This window comes from Apus apus, chromosome 2, assembly GCF_020740795.1.
Source record: "Apus apus isolate bApuApu2 chromosome 2, bApuApu2.pri.cur, whole genome shotgun sequence".
Taxonomy (NCBI): domain Eukaryota; kingdom Metazoa; phylum Chordata; class Aves; order Apodiformes; family Apodidae; genus Apus; species Apus apus.
Window position 1 is genome coordinate 149146859 of NC_067283.1, and position 14252 is coordinate 149161110.

The 14252-nt window shown below is 45.7% G+C and overlaps 1 protein-coding gene across 4 annotated transcripts in view; it reads right to left on the bottom strand.

Moving 5' to 3' along the window:
* ST3GAL1 (ST3 beta-galactoside alpha-2,3-sialyltransferase 1) overlaps nucleotides 1-14252 on the bottom strand; it is a 77858-nt gene that overhangs the window by 20479 nt on the left and 43127 nt on the right. For 3 of the 4 annotated variants that reach the window (XM_051612104.1, XM_051612107.1, XM_051612106.1), the window contains one exon: nucleotides 3761-4596. In XM_051612104.1, the coding sequence (XP_051468064.1) occupies nucleotides 3761-4072 (312 nt within the window). In that variant the 5' untranslated portion in view covers nucleotides 4073-4596. Of the gene's footprint in view, nucleotides 1-3760; nucleotides 4597-11927; nucleotides 11979-14252 lie in introns of those variants that run through there. The other variant, XM_051612108.1, reaches the window with a different exon arrangement.

Genomic DNA, 14252 nt, shown 5'->3' on the forward strand with positions numbered 1-14252 from the left:
AATGCCATGTTGTGCTACAGTATTTGGTTTTTGCCCTGCGTCCTTATATACAGGTCACTAAATTTACTGGAAATGAGAACAGCATTTGTGTCATGGAAACAACAATGAAAAAATTGCAGGTGAACTGCCTCAGGGAGGTGGGAAAGAAAATATAAACAGAAAGTAATGCATCACATAACATGAAGTGCCAACTCCCTGCATCTAAAATGAGGGAAGGCAGAAGGACAGACAGGAAGAGGGACACACAGGTAGAGGAGGAGGAAGAGGAAGGAGAAGGGGAAGGGAGGAAGGGAGTTCTAACAAGCTGGTTAAAGTCCAGGGTGTTATTAATGTCACAATCATCTCTGAGATGAGGACTCCAACTTTAAGTCACAATAAGCACAGAGCAACCACAGGAGGAGAATTTGGGCGATTATTTGTTATGTGACTGAAGTAACTACGTGAGAGTTTATCAGCTGGGTAGATTTATGCAAATGAAAAGTAACAGCCCTGACAACAGCCCCTTTGTTTCTGTGAACAGAGAAACTGCCACGTGCATCTTCAGATGCCTTCAGCCCTGCTCCGTGCAGCAGGATGGGCTGCTGAAGGACAGTGGCACTGCCCTTTTCTTCCCTGCTCCTTCCCACTCCCACAGGTGGTACCGCTAACTCCAATACGGACAATGCACTTTTATTCACAGCAGCCAGAAATATTTTCTTCCAAATGGCCACATCCTACCACGCTGGAAGAGTTTAAACTGTATGTTGTCCAAATAAACCGTGAAGACGCCTGGCAGCCATGTGAAGAGGTATAGACAAGTGAAACCACCCAATCCTTTACCACCAAATGTCACTTCATCTCAAATACTGGTCATGCTCTGAACTCAGTCCTCACTTCCCTCAAAGCGGAGGAATACTAATGCTACGGCATTATTTGGGTGAATAATCCTTATTCAAATCTTAATGGGAAGAGGGGGTGGACTGAGCTTGGTAGACAGACAGCTCTCCAGCAAGGACTCTGTGTTTAGTCCAAGCACATCACACGGGTCTCCCCATGACAGGAAAGCCACAGCCCTATAATGAATAGCTCCAGTGCAGTCACCATCGTCTCAGTTACAGCATAACAAAACCATCACGTTGTCTGAAGTCAGCTCCTGAGAATGGACACACTGTCCCTTCTCTCCTGAAATGAAGTTTAAGCAATCTCAGGTCTCCTCATGCTCCAGATATAGTAAAAAGTCACAAATCATTGAGTTGGTAAAGTAATCAACAGTAAAACATTGCCATGAGCAATGTCTTCTTTATGAGTGGCAGAAATTGCAGAATCACTTCGAAGACAAGCCTAAAAACGGGCAACGAAAAGGGATTGCAGTCAGGATGCACTTGGGAATTCCTATAGAAATGACACTTGGAAAGGCTTAATCTGAAGCAACATGTATTTAGGAAATAGGTTGCAATGAGGGCCTGAGGCCACATCATGCCTGGATCTTTCAGAGCAGTCTCGGCACCTTCTCCATCCACTACAAAACAGAGTAAGCATTTTCAGTATGCAACTGCTTTCCAATAAATAGTGCAGTCTTGGGGGACACCAAAATACTTCACATGTTCAAGTTGAAAATAAGTTCTGGCTGAAAAACACATGGTGGATAAAGTATAGAAACTTTAGATGATTCCTTTTTACCATCGAAGAAAAAGCTGCTTTGATTTTGTGTTCTAAAGTGCTGTACTCCCTTTGAACTTGACCTGAATTCAAAAAGTGAATGAAAACACTAAAAATAGTGTTAGACAGCACTGAAAATTAATGGATGAGCTTTTATTTGGGCTAGGAGAGGGAGAGAAAAAAAAACAACTTCTGGCTGTCCTGAAAGACACTATTATTTAACTTAGCTGAAGAAGAAACAACTGTCCCCCAAAATAATCTGTTTCAGTTTGAGCTGAAGTCAGATATTTGTGCCCTTTATTTTTTTTTTTTTTCAGTTTCACTACAAGGCGAACAAGAAATTCAGACTGTACTGAAAGTCCTGAGCTTCTTCTTACTTAAAAAAAAACAACAAACAAACAAACCCAAAACCCAAGATAATGCACTGAAACCTCATGTTTAAATTGGAGTGAGGTCTGAAAGCAGAATTCAGCATGGCTTTGCTGATGGGTGGTGATGTGCAGAGCCCTCTTAGCAGAGGGGCCACCCTGCCACATCTTGCAGGACTCCTCCTCAGCCTGGGTGCTGCAGGAGCTCAGCCACCCCACCAATGCCAGGATTTAGGGTTGATCATCCTACTCTCTCCTTGGCAGCTCCTGGAGGTGCTGAGTGCTCCCAGTCTGTATTCAGAGGCAACAGGGAGGCACTTCACAACTATACTCAACACTCATGGAGTCCATGAACAACCTCATCCTCTCATCTGCTGAATCTGACGTGGGGCATCTTCCTTCCTCCAAAAACTGCCTGTTGTTAGAGCAGTTGTTCATCCCTGCTGAAACCTCACCCTGGGGCACAGGGAACCAGGACCTGAGCCTGCCATCTTCCCCTCTCATGGTTCCACCAAAGCCCAGCTAGGAAATGTGGGCACTGGAAGGAAAAGCACCTGGAGGCTGCAAGAAAAAAACGTTAAGTCCCAGGAAATCTGAGTCACGGCCAAGGGGCTAGTGTGAAAGCATAAGACACCTGAAATATGTGAGACTCACAGCGAAAATAAGGGTTTCACCACAAAATGAGAACATCCTTTATGCAACAGTTAAAGTCACCAGAGTTCTGTGGCATCTCTCACTGCTAAATGCAGCAGCCAGCAGAGACAGAAGTGATAAATCAGAGACAACCTCATTCCCACAGCACTTGGACACCTCCTCCGAAATCCAAGTCTCCCCCCTGCTGAGGGGCCTCCCGAGAGCACCAGGGAAGGGCTGAGAGCTCCATCAAATTCCACATTAATGGTACCCCAAGTTACAGGCAGTTGTGTGTTCAAAGAAAGGCACAGGGAGACCATTTTTGTCTAAAGAGGGGGAAAACAACCCCTAAAGAAATGGTGCATTGACTTGGGAGCAGCAGCCAGAACCTGCGCTTCGCCAGCACAGGCCACGAGCAACTCAGTTAATCAATGTCTTGTTTCCAGAGAACATAAAAGGGGCTTTAATTAGGCAAGACATCAGGATACGCCTTCTTCCCTTCTGTGCTTTTTGAAGAAGGTATCTGCTAGCTTTCATGATGCTTGGATTGGGCTTGTTGAACCACCCTGCTCAAGGACACGCAGGGGCTGCTCCTTCCTTGTGATCTGTGGCCTATGTGCTTTACAGAACCTTTTACATCATAGGCCACAAGGGAGACTTTTCTCATACACATGGAATTAATCATTTTGCATTTAATCCTGCTAACTATTTACACGTCTGACTGTAGGGAAAGCCTCAGGGGAATTACACACTTCACAACAAGCTTGCTCTGCTACCTCAATGGACAGCAAAAGCCTGAAGTGAAATAAGCCAGCTTATGAAGTCTAGTCCTTCCAAGAGAAGGGAGAAAAAGACAAATACTGACATTTGCAAATTCTGGATTCACTTCCTAACTGTGCCAGGGAATCTTCTACGCTGAAGCAAGTGAATGTGTGCTCTGAGTGCCTGTGCCTGCGTGCTAAACAGCAGCATGAACTTTCTTCCACCTCTGCCTGCCTTGTCAGCTGAGATGGCAAAAGCTTCTGCGAGGAGCCACCTCACACTCTCTGCTCAGCACCACTCAAAGCCTGACAACACAACCATCACATGAACACTGGGCCATATCCACACCCCCCACTTACCAGCCACCAGCTGTAGCTGTCTTCTGGGATGAAGGCATTTTGTGAGGTCAGAAAAGGTTGCATAGTTGAATTAAATCTCTGATTGAACCAGAGGGACTGTCCCAGCTCAGAAATGCAGGTGTGACAGCTGCAAGGTCTCCTGGGGTGTTTGAAGAGTTTTTGGACTTGGTCTGAAACCTGCATGATGACATGTCTCAGATCCCAGCTGGTCACGGTCACTTGGTGTGTGTAGTTCAGCAGAAACGACGTTACTGTGATGAGCAAAAAGGCAAAGGTAAACACTTTCACGTTCCTCCTCCTCACGACGACCATCTTTCCTGCTCAGGTTCTGCCGTCGCTACTGACCAAGTGTGATACAGGGTCCAAGTAAGGCGTAAAGGCAAAGGGTGCTGCAGGAGCCTGCCAGTTACTACCCCTGGCTCAGGCAGAACATACCGACTCCACCACCTCCACCATAAGGGAAGAAGCTTACTTTCCACCGAATGGGCTTAAAAAAGGCAAAGCTGGGTATTTCCTTTCACCTTCTTACAGTGCTTCCAAGTCTCTTCCACCTCTCCTATTAACCTCTCCCACCGAAGACCCAGTGAAGACAGACCATTGCCCCTCTGAGTACCAGAAGATTTAGAGGGGAGCAGTATCAGCATTAAAACTGAGGCTTTCTGTGTGGGAGCAAACCATAAATTAAAGCAAGCAGATTGCAGAAAGAAGTAGGTGTGCGGGTTTGTTTTTTTTTTCTTGGAAGTTAGTTCACAAAGGATCAGATCATCCAGGGATGTACATTCCAGCAGAGAAATGTGCTTTGATGTCCACTTAAGCCATGGAGAGCAGTTTGCAGCCTGGAGAGACACAAAGAAAGAAAGAAAGATTATAATCAGAATTTTTTTTACATTCCTCCCAACCTAATTTCTCTCCTTTTCTCTGCCCATCTCAAAACTTCTGATCAGCCCAGAGTACTCAACACAGCAGCACCAGCTGGAATTTCTGTTGTGGTATTTGCATACTGAGAAGTTTCAGGGTGAAATTTGCAAAAGGGCAGAGCATCAAGCTGTGGATATTGAGTCCCTCTGTACTGAACGTGCCCTTGTGCTCCACTCTGGCCTTATTTGAATTTCAGTTTGTAGCCATTTAAGTGTCAGTGACTCACCTCCTTCCCTTAGGCTGACCTTGATAGCCACAACACACAGAGCAAAGTATTCATAACTCACTGCAGCTGAACAAAAAGCACCCAGCAAAAGAGGGAGGAGCAGGACATGGAGGAAAAGGAATTGGTTCCTTTTTCTTCCTCCTCCCCAGCTGGCTTAATTTCCTAAGGATGAGGGCTGGACTCGTGATTCAGAGGAAGCCCAACAGCCTAGGACAGAAGGGAGAAATCAAGGTATAAATGGCCTTTGTTTTGGGTGGATAATTGCTATTTTTCCTTCCAGGGAAAGGGTAGATGAGGGCAGCTTATGAACTCATAAAGTTCCTGTGAGATCCTGAGCAAGGCAGAGAGGCAGGGAGCTGCTTCACTGGGTGATGCAGAAGGAACCAGAGCTGCTCACCTCTCCCCTCCTCTCCAGATGTCCCCTGCCTGGCACCTTAAATGAGTTTGGAAAACCAAAAAAATTGATCTCTTCCTCCCACATTGCCATTGTTTAGTGAGAATAAAAAAGTGTTCTGTCTTTTAAAAATGTGATGTCTGTGAAAAACCCCAAATGTGCCATTACTTAAATAATACTCACAACCAGGAAAACTCAGAGGAGCATATTTATCAGAATATGTGCAATTTATGAACAAGTAGAAGCCTGACAAAAGAAGTCTCACTCACTACTATGCTGCAGTCTTCAGGCTAACAAACGAAGAGCAAAACTGCAACTGCTGCCAGTCAAAATGCCTCATTTTAATCCCTTCTGTGAACAACACTCATGCAGGATCCCTCCATTTCATCCCTGTTGTGGTTTTTTGTCTCTCTCTCCTGCCTGGCTCGCCATTAAATGTCATGGTTTGGGCCCAACACAACAACAAAGAACAGGCACTCAACTCCCCCTCTCACACACACTCTGGGATGAGGAGGACAAAGCTCATGGGTCGAGACAAAGGACAAGGAGGGTTCTTCACTGATTAAGGTCTCGGGCAGAACAGACTCAACTTGGGAAAAAAACTAATTTAATTTCACACTCATCAAACACACATAGGACACAGACATACACAGAGCAGGGCCTGCATATGTTACCCCACCCCTCCCTTCTTCCCAGGCCCAAATCCCTTTGTTCCTGGTTTCTCTCCCTCCTTCCCCCCAGCGGCACAGGGGGATGGGGATGGGGTTTAGAGTCAGTTCACAGGCTGGTGGTTCCTGCTGCTCCTTCCTCCTCAGGCAGAAGGATTCCTCACAATCCTTTCCTGCTTCCCCATGGGATCCCTCCCATGGGAGACAGTCCTCCAAGAACCTCTCCTTCATGAGTCCTTCCCACCAGGTTTGGAGCTGCTCCAGCCTGGGCTTCCCAGAGAGTCACGGCTGCTTCGGGAACAAACTCCCCTGGCACCGGGGTCTTCCAAAGATGCATCATCAGAGTCCACAGGCAGCAAATCCTCTGGACACAGAATCCAAGTCCAGTGGCCAAGTTCACCCGTCCTGGTGCCTTCAGGGAATGTTCCACCATGTTCCTCCACAAGTGCAGGGAGACAGGTGCCACCTTGCCATGGGTTGCAGGGAAACTTCTGCTTGGGCACCTTCTTCTTCCCCACCAACTACCAGCACTGCTCTCCTCCTCCAGCACAGCTCTTCTCCCTCTAAGTGCTTCTCTGCTCAGGAGTTATACGAGTTCTTTTGTATGTTAATGGCAGAGGCACATCTATTGTCCCTCTAATGGCTCTCTGGCTGGGTTTTGGAGCAGGGGGAGTTCTCAGCTTCTTACCGGAGCCACTCCTGGGGCCTTTCTCCCACTACCAAAAAAACCCCACCAAAACAAACCAGAACAATCCCCCAAAACCAAGGTGAACACGAGGAAAGTACATCTGGTGGCTGTAGGTCTGGGCGTGGCTGCAGCACCCCTGGCTTTGTTGCTGTTTTTTCTCCCGGGGTTCCACGAAGATCCACAAGGCTAAACCACTTTTCCAAGGGGTTTGACATGGTGTTTTAGAGACGGCCTGTTTTTTAGAGGAAGCATGTAAATATTTAACAAGCCTGGTAATGCCAAATCCAAAGGCAGGAGCCTCAGGCTGTGGTCTTAAGCTTTTGCTCTGCTTCAGGTTTCCCATCTGCAGCACATGACAGGCAGCGTGTGCCGTTCAAATTAGCTACTATTTTCCAAATGCCTCGAAATTTATTTTGTCTGGCCCCTACAAATACATTCACAGGAGCTCAAGGGCTGACAAGTGGGTCAAGCTGGATAACAAAAGGCTTTATTAACCCCAGATGTTTGGACTGGCCTGCACCAGTAAATTAAACAGCACCAGGGAACAATCCTGCACTCTAACTTTTTAGAGAGAAGTTTTGGAGCTAACCAGAAATCTTCCAAACTGTTCCCAGGTGCAAATTGGGAAATGCAACCCAAAAGGCAGTGGGGATGCTGCTGCTGTGCCTTGGGGAGTTAGAAAGGGAGGTTAAGAGTAGGCCCTGTCCTTAGCCCCATCCATGTCAGCTGGCCTCTGTGCAGAGTAGCCCCAACCACAACTGCTTTACTAGCCTGGATGCAGTTGTTAAGTCTAAACAAAAACACAGCCTCTAAACCCCTCCCAAATATGTCCAATCCCAGAAGCAGATCAATCCTCCATTTATGGAGCTGGTGGGTCAAACCCCTAGGCCTGTAAATGCTGGGCCAATTCAGCATTTGTAAACACAACTCTTGCTCTTCTATTATTTTTTTAAGTGGAGGAAGGAGGGGGATTATCCAGCCATTCTTTGAAAAGCCTATAAAATGGAGTATTGTTCCTAAAAGAAACAGTTCTGATTTCCAAAACAAACACACATTTCACCAGATATTTTTTGTTGTTGTTGTTAGTAACTGAGCTAAGGTTAGACTCATATTTAGAATTTGAAAACAAAAAACTAAACCAGTGCTTATGCAGGGGATTGCAGTGTCTCCAAACTCCTGATCGCTCCGTCTTTTATAACGTGATAGGAAAGTTAGAAACCAAAAGGAATCCCAAAGTCTTTTTCTAGTGTGGAAATAAACACTGCATACTATTTTAATTATTGCTACTTACAGTTTCCTATGAAAGCTCATATTTCCTATGTATACTCATATATACATATATATATGTATATATATTTAACTTGACAGAGAGGCTCTGGGGACTATAAATATAACTTAGGGTCTGGGGAAAAGGAAATGAATGGAAAATACTTTCATCAAGTTCACTGTGACTTGGACCAGGACCATTTTTTTCCTGTGTTAGAACACCCATTAGATCCAACCCAGACTTTGGTACTTTCACTCTTCCCAGCATCTTGCACTGCATCTCAGACTGTTCCTGTGGCTCCCTCTGCTCACAAATATTCATAAATCTTCAGAAAAGTGTTTCCATAGGATTCACCAAGATGCCAGGAAGCAGGAAGGGCAGGGATTATGCCAAAGCAGCTGCTGGTGTGGGAAACCACACAGGGCTGCCAACACTAGCTGTTGGGAATGTTTTACCTCCTGATACTATTTGAGATAGTTAATTTAAGCCACTACAAGTAAGCAGTGTGATACCAACCACAGACCTTATCAACATAACTCAACTTGACTTTGGCATTGGTACACCTGTGAGCAGGCTATTTTGGCCTCAGACCCAGAAACAATTTCTGGGGACTGCAGGTATAGAGACTTCCATTACATGCTTAGCCCTTGTCCCAGCCATGGTCCTGAGAGTTAAAGAGACTGAAGAGCAGCTTTGGGACAGCAGTGAGTTGCTGCCTGGAGGCATGGGACACAGGAGAAAAGCACTGGGGATTGCACAAGATCTGTGTGGTGGCCACAAAAATATTAGCAGAATGCTTCTTTATTTTATTTTTTTTTTTTAAGTATATAGAAAGTTATAATGACAAAATATTGAGGAAAAAAAAAAAATCACTGCACTTCTCCCCCCCCGAAGTTGTATGTGTCCCACGACACTGAGGTAATGTCTGACCCTTTTTTAAAGCCTACTTTGCTAGCAAAGTACTTAATACCAGCATCACTTTGAGGAGATCTTTGTTAGCTCACATTAGATGCTGCTGGTTCAGGATCCAGCTTTTGCCTTTTGGTTTGTTAGTCACATTAAAACCCTGGTGTGAAACACACTTCTCTAGTTTGAAGTTGCCAGCGTTCTCCAAATGCAGAGTGTTGGGCAGAACAGCACAGAGGCAACAGGGAACAGCATCACCGTAGAGAGACACTTCCAGTTTTCCATTCACTGCTTGAATACTTGAAAGGCCCCAAAGTCCTTTAGACTCAAGCCCCACATACCCACCTGCCCCAGCAGAAGCTGGGGAAGGACAACGCGACCTGCCGCAGCTCTCTCATGACTGACGGTGGCCATTGTAGAGCCACTCTAAACCCCACAGTATTTTACAGCTGGAAACTCTACTTCAAGGAGAAATTTGCTGCAATTTGACTTCAAGAGACTGTGATGTGCTAGAGAGGTCTTGGTGGCAGAACTGAAAATGCCCATTTTCAGATGCATAGCTCAGGTTCCCCCCCCTGCAAAATCTCCAAAGATGAGTTAGTTTCACAGCTAGGCCACTGACAGCCATTTTGTTATAAAGCCTTTTGGCAACAGAAAGTGTATGTCCTCAAGCATCTTCCTGCTGTTGTGGGACTTCCTTCCTGTCCACACTTCTCATAACTACCTGAGAAACCCCTGATCTCAAAGCCCTGGCCTGGGAGAAGATGGAAGGTTAAATATGATGGCCCAGAGCAGTCTCAGAAGATGTCACAGCAAATGCCTGTCCCTGGAAAAATACACATACATTTCCACTTTATGTCTGTGCTCAGGCCTGGAGAGGAACAATGCAGGAGACTGTTTCACTCCAAACCACAGGCTTGTGTGCCCTGCCCCAGCTCATCACTGGCTACCTCCCACTGCCTGGAGCTGGCTGACATTTTGAAAGAAACACTTCACTGGTCTGACACCTTACCAGAGACCTGCATGAGGCTTTAGCTATGTGAGATAGATTGTACAATTAATTACAAGACAGCCTGGAAGCCTGTCAGAGTTAAACACAGGGCAGAAACTTGTATCTCCCTTAATGAGATGAAGCTGAGAGCCTATGCAAGACATCTGGTCCATCTCCTCCAGCTCCACCAAGCATCAAAGGCCACGTGAGGGCTGGAAACATGAGGGGATGCTGTCTGTGCCCCAGAACAGCCTCAGCTACTTCAGCCTTTTCTGTGGAGTGACAGGTGCTGGCAGGCAAAGGTTGAATCCCATCCTTCTCAGACACCAAAAGCCACCACAAGATGAAATTTTGAAAAGACACCACCTTCCCCTTTTCCCTCCATAACTTCATTAAAATCAGACTGTGTTTTGTATCTCAGAGCTAACTGGCTCCTCTGTGTACATCTTGGCATCCTCACAGGGATGACATAGGTGCTGCTGTCCTCTGTGGCCACAGCCACTAAAAAGGCAGCCTCAAGTCTCACTTGCCATTTAATCAGGGACAAAATGACCTGTAACTCTTCTGCACCATCCCTGACCATGCTGTAAAGCATAAATCTGTTTGCCACTGTCAACCAGGGTCACAGCATGGAAGTCAGACAAGCCAGTTAGTATATTGCTCTTGGATTTATTAAAATGCTCACCCCAAGCAACTCCACTAACATATCCACACTGTCTAGAAAACAAAACCATTCAGGAACATCTAAGCCATGAGAAAAAGTAGCTTTAGGCAAATTTGAAGGCAGCAACTCCTCCATGCTTCTTGAATCTGGAGCCAGCTATTGGGCAGTGCTTCATCCGTCTCGGTGGACAGAAGAAAAACTGGACATGGTTTATGGAGTGTAAATGCATGGCATTTTAGGTGCCAGTGATCTGAAAAAAAAATCATTACATACTTGTGTCTTATCAGTGAGCAGGTTTGCTGGCAGGCTCGGGCTGGCCAGGTAGAGCAGAGATCTCCCTGGTGCTCCAACAGGTCTGTGCAGCCAGGGTGAGCAAACAGCCTTTTGTGCAAGATGTGTGTAAGATTAACAGGAACTTGAGTGGGGAAGTTGCATTGTTGCCTCAAAACAAATCTTTGTTTTGGCAGGCTTCATCAGGCATGTTGCTGGGCTGTCTGGAAATGAACACTCCCTTGCATTGCTTGAGGAAAGGGCTGGAGCCTCTGGCTTAGAGAAGGTCATGATCCTGCCTGTATCCCTGGGTGCTAAGAGCTACCATCCCTGCCTCCTCTCACTGGGGTGAAGATGTTTTGTCCAACATTGCGGAGGGGTTTGTTTGCAGCAGCAAAAGCTTCCTCCTCCCTCACATTCCAAGAGTCAACTCCTGCAAGGGGTGTTTGGTCTAGAGAATTTGCAGTGTTAATAACCAGGGGCTACAGTTCCTACCCACGTCTTCAGGCCAAGTGGGAATTTTTTACTTTGAATGGGGCTGGAAGTACCATGAAAGATGGTCTGGCTCCAAAATTTCTGCCCTTTTCCTCGCCACCATGTCTATGTAAGAAGTCATCTTAGCAGCTGTGCATGAAGAAGGGTGAATTCTCCAAACACCTTTTCTATGGGGCTACAGGACAAATTAACTTCACTCTTGGGGAGCCAGTGTGGCCAGTAATGGGGCTGAAACGAAGTCTGCTCTGACCAACACAGCTTGCGTCACACTCTAAATGAAGAACTATCCAGGAAAAGGTGACAACCTGAGCTTAATTAAGTCTTTGTTCTCCTGGTTGAACCCAATGCTCTCCTTGATGAACCATCCAGATGGAGATTAATGACAAATCATGTTCCTCAGGGGTCTGTACTGGGACCGGTGCTGTTTAATATCTTCATCAATGACATACCCAGTGGGACTGAGTGCACCCTCAGCACCCTTGCACATGACACCAAGCTGAGTGGTGTTGTTGACATACCCGAAGGATGGAATGCCATCCAGAGGGATCTGGACAAGCTTGAGAAGTGGGCTCACATGAATCTCATGAGGTTCAACAAGGTCAAGTACAAGGTCCTGCACGTGGGTTGGGGCAAACCTTGGTATCAGTACAAGCTGGGGGGTGAAGGGTTTGAGAACCGACCTGTGGAAAAGGACTCTGGGATACTGGTGACATGACCCAGCAATGTGCACTTGCAGCCCAGAAAGTCAGCTGTATCCTGGCTGCATCAGAAGAAGTGTGGCCAGCAGGTTGAGGGAGGTGATTCTGCTCTTCTACTCCACTCTTGTGAGACCCCACCTAGAGTACTGTGTCCAGCTCTGGAGTCCCCGGCACAAGAAGGACATGAACCTGTTAGAGAAGGTCCAGAGGAGGGCCACAAAAATGGTAAGAGGACTGGGACATCTCTCCTATAAAGACAGGCTTAGAGAGCTGGGCTTGTTGAGCCTGGAGAAGAGAGAGCTCTGAGGAGACCTTATAGTGCCCTTCAGTGCTTAAAGAGGGCTTATGAGAAAGATGAGAACAAACTATGTCTTAAAACTAAAAGAGGGTAGATTCAGAATAAAAATAAGGATTAATTTTTGTACAAAGAGGGTGGTGAAACACTTCAACAGGTTGTCCACAGAGGTGACAGATGCCCCATTCCTGGTAGCATTCAAGGTCAGGGTGGATGGAGCTCTGAGCAACCTGATTTAGTTGAAGATATCCCTGCTCATTGGGGGTGTGTGTGTGTACTAGATGGTATTTAAAGGTCCCTTCCAATCCAAACAATTCTATGATTCTATGAATAAAAATGCTGATGCTGCAAATTAATTCCAGGAGCCCAATCAAGCTGCCACTTTTTTGAAAAAACACTGTGTCCTCTGCTGCCATCTCTTCATAGAGCACCCGATCTTCAGCCTTGAGAGGGGCAGCAAAGCTGGGTTTGGGGTGAAGGGCAAAGCTGTGGGGAACCCAGCTCCCTCTCCTGGTGGCACCAACAACACAAGGACAGCATTCACCTGGATACCACTTATCACTGGGAAACACATGGATGATTGTGACTGTGGAGATACAGTCATGATCAATGTATTTCCAGTGGGATTTATAAAGTAAGTAAAATAGTGTTTATATAACAGTTCTTTGTTACTGTTGGCAGGCTTGGTATCATGCCAGGCTTGATGGAAAAGCCCACTGATCATGTATAAAACTTGTGAATATAAACCTCATCCTAACTCTTCCAGATGCCAAGGAAGCACTCAGCCACATCTGCAGACCAGGCACACCCTATGAACTGGCCCCTGAGTGTCTTCCTCATGGGAGGGACTGGGAGAGACCAGTGAAAAGGGCAATTAATTCAAATTTAATGGGCACCTACACTGCTGACTTGTTTATGATCCATTCCTTTGGCTCAACACTCAGATTTAGTATCTGCAGGACAAAATAGAAGCACCGGAAAAAGAGTACAGTCCAGCCAAGAAGTGAACAGTAGTGATTATAAAGAGGCTGAAGTCAGCCAGGTCTCACCAGGGGTGTGCTGAAAACCAGCAGTGAAAAAATAAACTGCTGGTAGCAACGTCTTCCCCACCCCCATCTTGCTAGAAAGTGTTTTTTGGAGGAGCTCTACCTCTTTGCACACACTCTTATCAATCAAGAAATGGCACCTCTGCTTCCCTGGTGGTACTTCATTTTCTTTCGTATATTCCAATCTCCTTCCCCACAGACACACTGATGTTTTAAATAGCAAATATATCACTGCAAGCTCTTAAAAAATATTATTTCCCTTCCTCATTCTGTACTTTGCAGTGCTGGACAGACACATAGGTTTAACCTGCTGGACTATGAGAGCTTTTCTGTGGTGAGCCAATATCCACTGGTGGGTTGAGATGGGAATTTTTGTGCTGTCTTTACATAGGCAGGCACACCAAGAGCCCAAAGCTGGGGCAACAAAAGCATCAACTCTACAATGAAAATTCTAAACTAAAATTCACTCACTCACTAATAGTCATTCACTTTATCTCTTTGAATTGCTCTATTTCAATGAGCTCTTTAGAAACATCCAAGCAGACAACTGGATGCATAAAAACTGCTGTCTGATTCTTGTTGACGTCCTTGGATGGCAGAGAATCCATGGTAGACAAATTGCCCTTTTACTCTCAGATCTTTCCTATGTCATTAGGTGATTTGTAGGCAGGGATCAAAGCTCTAATACCCTCAGCTTGGGAAAAAGGAGCTGTCAAAAGGATTTCCAGGGCATCCAGTGTGTTTGCACTCAGTATAAGTCTTTTAACTGTTTGTGACAGGACAACGATAGAGCTGGAAAGGAGTTTTTCAAGCACAGCTTGTTTCTATTTCTCTCTTTTTTTCTTTTTTTTTAATTACTTTGTAAAAAAATAATCTTTCTGTGGATAAAATTATTTTTCATCTTGATTTACTGTTTCAGGAAACTGTCAAAACAGAAGGATCTGAGGCATTTTAATTGAAAAAGTC